The sequence below is a fragment of the Hipposideros armiger genome, unplaced genomic scaffold (genome assembly GCF_001890085.2).
Source record: "Hipposideros armiger isolate ML-2016 unplaced genomic scaffold, ASM189008v1 scaffold_609, whole genome shotgun sequence".
Taxonomy (NCBI): Eukaryota; Metazoa; Chordata; class Mammalia; order Chiroptera; family Hipposideridae; genus Hipposideros; species Hipposideros armiger.
The window spans coordinates 592883-598032 of record NW_017731959.1 but is presented as its reverse complement, the minus strand read 5'-3'; the positions used below and the strand labels follow the sequence as shown (position 1 = coordinate 598032).

The 5150-nt window shown below is 53.0% G+C and overlaps 1 protein-coding gene and 1 long non-coding RNA gene across 2 annotated transcripts in view; one reads left to right on the top strand and one right to left on the bottom strand.

The window, feature by feature from the left end:
• Positions 1–4813, top strand: part of LOC109372075 (uncharacterized) — a 9722-nt gene extending 4909 nt beyond the window's left edge. Inside the window, exons 3-4 of the long non-coding RNA XR_002121986.1 lie at positions 3675–3755; positions 4426–4813. This is a non-coding gene — a long non-coding RNA (uncharacterized LOC109372075). The remainder of the gene's footprint in view (positions 1–3674; positions 3756–4425) is intronic.
• Positions 1–5006, bottom strand: part of GAPDHS (glyceraldehyde-3-phosphate dehydrogenase, spermatogenic) — a 9931-nt gene extending 4925 nt beyond the window's left edge. Inside the window, exons 1-4 of the mRNA XM_019624951.1 lie at positions 4808–5006; positions 2073–2223; positions 1235–1331; positions 962–1068 (exon numbers count right to left, since the gene is read on the bottom strand). Of these exons, the coding sequence (XP_019480496.1) occupies positions 962–1068; positions 1235–1331; positions 2073–2223; positions 4808–5003 (551 nt within the window). The 5' untranslated portion in view covers positions 5004–5006. The remainder of the gene's footprint in view (positions 1–961; positions 1069–1234; positions 1332–2072; positions 2224–4807) is intronic.
• Between the last annotated feature and the right edge of the window lie 144 nt (positions 5007–5150).

Below are 5150 nucleotides of genomic sequence, written 5' to 3'. Positions count from 1 at the left end.
CATTGATGCTCCAGTCCCTGCCTTCCTCCCCCCCCGACCCCCCCCCACCCCGAATAAAAGGAGAGGGGCTGAAAGTGCTGAAAGTGGACCTGCTGGGCAGAGTGCTGGGAAGGCTTGTGAGCATGCAAGCACCAGTGTAACATCAGGCGGCCACGGGCCCAGCAGTGGCTAATTTGCGTTAGAAAGATAAAGTAGGTTTACTGTTTCACATCTTATAAATTTTTAGGTTTTTTTTTGATATCTTGAAAATGTTTGTATTTGAACCATATTAAACATCTAATGTTATTGCCTTCAACTTACAGATTCTAAACATACCTTTAAGTGAAGGAGGAAAATTAATCTAGTGAGAACTATATGAAATGGGAACTGCAAAGGATTCCTTGCCCAAGTATAAGAGGAGCTGGATCAGGGGCCTAAGGTGGATGACCAGTGGGGCTGAGGCGACATGGGAAGGCTGAGGGGCGGGGTGCTTGTGGAACCCCATCAGGAGCTGGAATTTTGTGCTGATGGGAGGCCATTGGAAGTTTAAGAGGGAGAGTCACCAGATGATGTTTCAAAAAGGCCTCTGTGGCTGCTGTGTAGGAACTGAGTGGAAGCTGTTGGCTAGATGGCGATGCCATTTCCTGAGAAGGGAGATGAATAAGTTTGGGGGTTGAAGGAGAATGAAGAGTTGAGTTTTTGACATGTTGAGCTGATATGCCTGTGAGAAAATATGCAACTGTGTGTTAAATAAAAAGTATTCTTGGGTACAGTGGGGCATCTTTCTAGATTAGTGCTTCTTAACTGTTCTAGGGGTCAGGGGCTTCTCTGAGATCCCTTCTCTAAACCAGTACCCAGAGGCATTCACACACCCAATCTGGGGGGTTATGAACCCTGTACGAGAGGCTTGAATCCCATCCTCGTCATCTCTAGAGCCCCTCCATTAGTGTGCTACAGGTGTGCATCCGACAGCAGCCCTTACCACTGGAAGACACAGATTTCCTGGTTATCCACGATCAGCCGTCCACTCTTGTATTCCACAGTCCCCTGGTATTGGCCATGGGTGGAGTCATACTTAAACATGTATGCCTGCGAGAGAAAGAATGGCTCCTAGTCTTGGGGTGACAAGGGTGGGGGAGTGAGCATCTAAGGAGTCTTTGCCTTGGTGAAGGTTCCACATTGCAGCTGGGAGCCTTCCAGAGAGCTCCCCTGAACCCCCTCCTTACCCCAATCCTACCCTCTGCCTGATGCTCACCATGTATTCTGCATCGATGAATGGATCATTCACTGCCACCACTTGCACACCCTTCTGCATGCAGGCACGCAGCACCAGGCGACCGATGCGTCCAAATCTGTTCGGGGACAATGGTTGTAGGGTTGTCCTCAGAATCCTCAGCCAGCAGGCAGAGGAGGGGATGGGAGAAAAGAGGGTCACAGGAGGCCCCCCAAGGGAACTGGGGGAACAGGGCAACCAGCCCTGTGTGGGCCACTATCATCTCGCCCAGATGACCTCGTCAGCCTCTTAACTGATTGTCCTGCTTTCTCACCCATCTGTCCTCTACCCTGTTCCTAACCACATAGCTGGATGGATCTTGTAGAATTTCAGGTCCGATTATGTCTCTTGGCCCTGAAACCTCCACAATTATCAGTAAAACCAGATCCAAACTCCTTACCATGGCCTACCAGGTCCCTGCCCGCTTTCCACCAGACTCCCTCCTCTTTTCCCCTGCTTGCTTCACAACAGCCACACTGACTTCCTGCCTGTCCTTGGCACACTGACCTGTCACCTCTGCCCCAGAGCCATTGCTTGTTGCATAGCTGTCACTCAGGCCTCCAGTGTCACCTCCCTGAGGCCTTACTTGACACCTCAGCTAACACTGCCCTTTCCAGTCTTAACTATACTCCGTACTGTTCATAACACACATCCCCCAACTGTTGTGTTCCTTATTTTATTGTCTTCCCACCAGAATGTGAGCCCTACATTTTCCCTGTTTCTCGAGGGTGGAAAAAATGAAAGCACTGATGGTGAGCAATGTGGTGACTGGCTGGACTCTAAGGCTTCAGGGAGGGCTCAGAGGCCAGGACCTACTCACCCATTGATGCCAACAGTCAGTTTCCGAACCTTAGGTGGAGGAGGTGGAGTACGTGGAGGAGATGGAACTTTCTCCTTGATAGGCTGTGGCTCAGGCTGAGGCTTGGGCTCACACTGGAGCTGGGGCTCAGGCTTGGGCTGGGGCTTGGGCTCTGGCTTTGCGTCAACCTTGATCTTTTGCGGGAGTGATGCTCTGATTATTGTTACTGTGGGGGGGAGTGGGGGCGACAATGAATTGCACTGTCACAGTGAGAGAATGAACCATCTCTGCCACCCAGAACCTGTTGCTGGCTTCTGGCCCCTAGTGGCTACCAGTCTAGCCCAATGTTTCCCAAACCTACCTAATCCACAGAATGAGCAAGGGGTGGGCTTGCTTTAAAATATCAATGCCAGGACCCCTTCCCTGGAGATTCTAATTCAGTGGGTACTGTGTATTTTTAACAATTGCTTGGGTTGATATTCTCTGTGCCTCAGTTTCCTTCTGTAAAATGGAGATGATAACACTCAGAGGGTCACTATGAGGATTAAATGAAGTAACGTATGTAGTGCTTATCACAAGAGTCTGGGAACATTCCACATACATTAGTATTTCAAAAATCGTTTCCTGAATTGTCTGATAATTGATGTAGCCCAGTGGTCCCCAAGCTGTTCTGATAAACATCAATGGAGGCCTTCCTGAGGGAAATCTGACTCAATAGGTCTGCACTGAGGCCCAAGGATCCTGTTTCTAACAAGCATTCCAGGTGATCCTTATCCTCAGAGAAGTTTAGGAAATAATAGTTGCATCATAACATATAAAACAAATGGAAACCTTATCTGCTTCCGCCTCTCCACACATTTGCAGTCCCGTACTGCATTTTAAAACTCTTGTGCTTGGAGGTGTGTTACCTGAGCTGCAGACGAGGGCTTGAGGAGAGGGGAGATGTGGAGACAGCAGTCAAGGGGCCTGCCTGGCAGAAGGTTTCATTCTGGGGATCAGACCTGGATGTCAGCCCTGGCTCGGCCACCTGCCAGCCGTGTAGCCGTAGGCAAGTTAAGGAACCTCTCTGGTCTGTTTCCTGTCATCACATCTGACCCTCCACCTGAGGCTTCTGTGAGGACTCTGAGATCTCCAGGCCCAGTAGGTGCTGATTTTAATAGAGGGGAAGAAGTCTAATAGTAAGTATTCATGTGGAAAGGGAGAGTGAAGGGGTTGGGGAGAGGCTGGCTGGAGGTTGAAGGTGGAAATTGCGTTTGGCACCAGAATCAAAAGCACCAGGGACGTGGTGGGGCTAGGAGCCAGGGGCCAGCTGTCCTGTTGTCTCCCTGGCCTCTCTGGGCTGTCACAGACCTTGTGGCCTGAGGCTGGAGTGTGGGTGTTCACAGTAGCAGCACAAGTTCATAAAAGTATTAGTGTTTATTGGTGGCAGAGATCCCATGGTTATTGGTGACCTTAGGGTGTTTGCATTCCTTGGGGTTTGGTTTCTGGTATCACAAAAGGGGGAGATTCGTCTATCTGGCTTAAGAGTGGGGCTCTGAGCCCACTTGGTGACCTTTTAAAAGAAAACTCAGGTGATCCTCTCCCAACTTCCCCAGCTTTCCTCTCTCCTCTCCTCCACTCTAGGGGTGGTGTATAGGGGCGGAGAAAAGCTGCTGCACTAGGAAGGACTAGCCCGGAGGAGCTTCGGCAATGAAGCATCACCTGGTAGGTGAAACAGGCACAGGAGCGCTCTCAACCTATTAAAATGACGCTCCCATTTCCTGGGTTCCACCATGGGCTAGGTGCTGTGTTGAGCTCCACGTGAATCAGCTCACAGAATCCTGTGAGGCATGCGCTCTAAGTCCACTTTACAGAGGGGAAACCGAGGCCCGAGGCCACAGGGCTAGGGTCGAGCAGGGAGGGGGTTCATAGCCCTTACCCTGTCTGCTGCTGCATCTTGCAGGGTCCCTAGGGTCCTGAAGCCACACCCCACCCCGGGCACCCTCCCCACAGAGGGGCGGAGCTTCCCGGTTGCCCTCGCCCGCGTTCAGTGAGGTGGGCGCGAGGGAATGGGGATTGTCCTCCCGAAGACTTGGGTTCGAAGATCTGGGTTCGTCTGGTTGGAGTGTGGGTGCACCTCCGGATGGGTGAGGTAGGGCTACAAGCAGGGATTCCAAGTCCCAACTCTACTATTCCGGTGGGAGAGACCTAGGGAAGTGGTGTGCGCCCCGTGAAATAGGGACAGTAAACATACTGGCCTCACCGGGTGGTTGTGAGGCTTCAATGAGCAAACGCTAGTAAGGCGCTTGGCACGGCCCTGGCGGGTTGCAAGTGTCCCCGCCTCTTGCAGTCAAAGCCCATCAACCCCAAACGGCCCTTCTGCACTGATCCACAGGAGCATCAAAGTGATGTGAAACCCAGCTCGCCAAGCCGCTCAACCACCCGCGGCTGTGCTCAGAGATGCCCCCGCATAAACCCGGCCCCTGCTTTTACCCTTCCACCGCAAGCGAGCGGCGCACAGCGCACGCTCAGGGCGGGGGTTCCCGTCCCCACCACCATGGCCATAGAAACGACTTTGCCAGCAAACCCAGGGGACCGACAGGGGTGGGGCTGGAGGGAAGCGGCTCAGGATGGAAGAACCCGCGCTGACCAGCGGCGGCACCGCCCGCGCTTCCTGTCCCCTCCCTCGCCGACGCTCGCGGAAGGGGGATCCGACCCGGCGACTCCTTGATCGCTCTCCCTTTCCCTCCCTGGGGGAGTTCCGGCGCCCCCCTCACCGGGACATGGTTTTCGCAGCTGGACAACGGTGACATTGGTGACAATGATGTCGTCGCTTTTCGACATGGTGTCTACAGTTTCGTGCCCTAGCTGCCCCGGGACCCGCAGAGATGTTACTAAGAAATGGGGCCAGAGTTTCCTGCCGTCCGTCACAGTGCTCAGTGACGTCACAGAGGCGTTGGCACGAAGGCCCATCCCAGTCGAGGCGCGTGCCGTCTGCAACCTGTGCACTATTGTTCAAGGCCACCACTGGCATCTAGAATGGAATCCAACTTTTTACACTGGTCCTCGAAACCCTTTTCTCTCTTTCCTTCGGTACACTGGCCCCCTACTGTTCCTTGA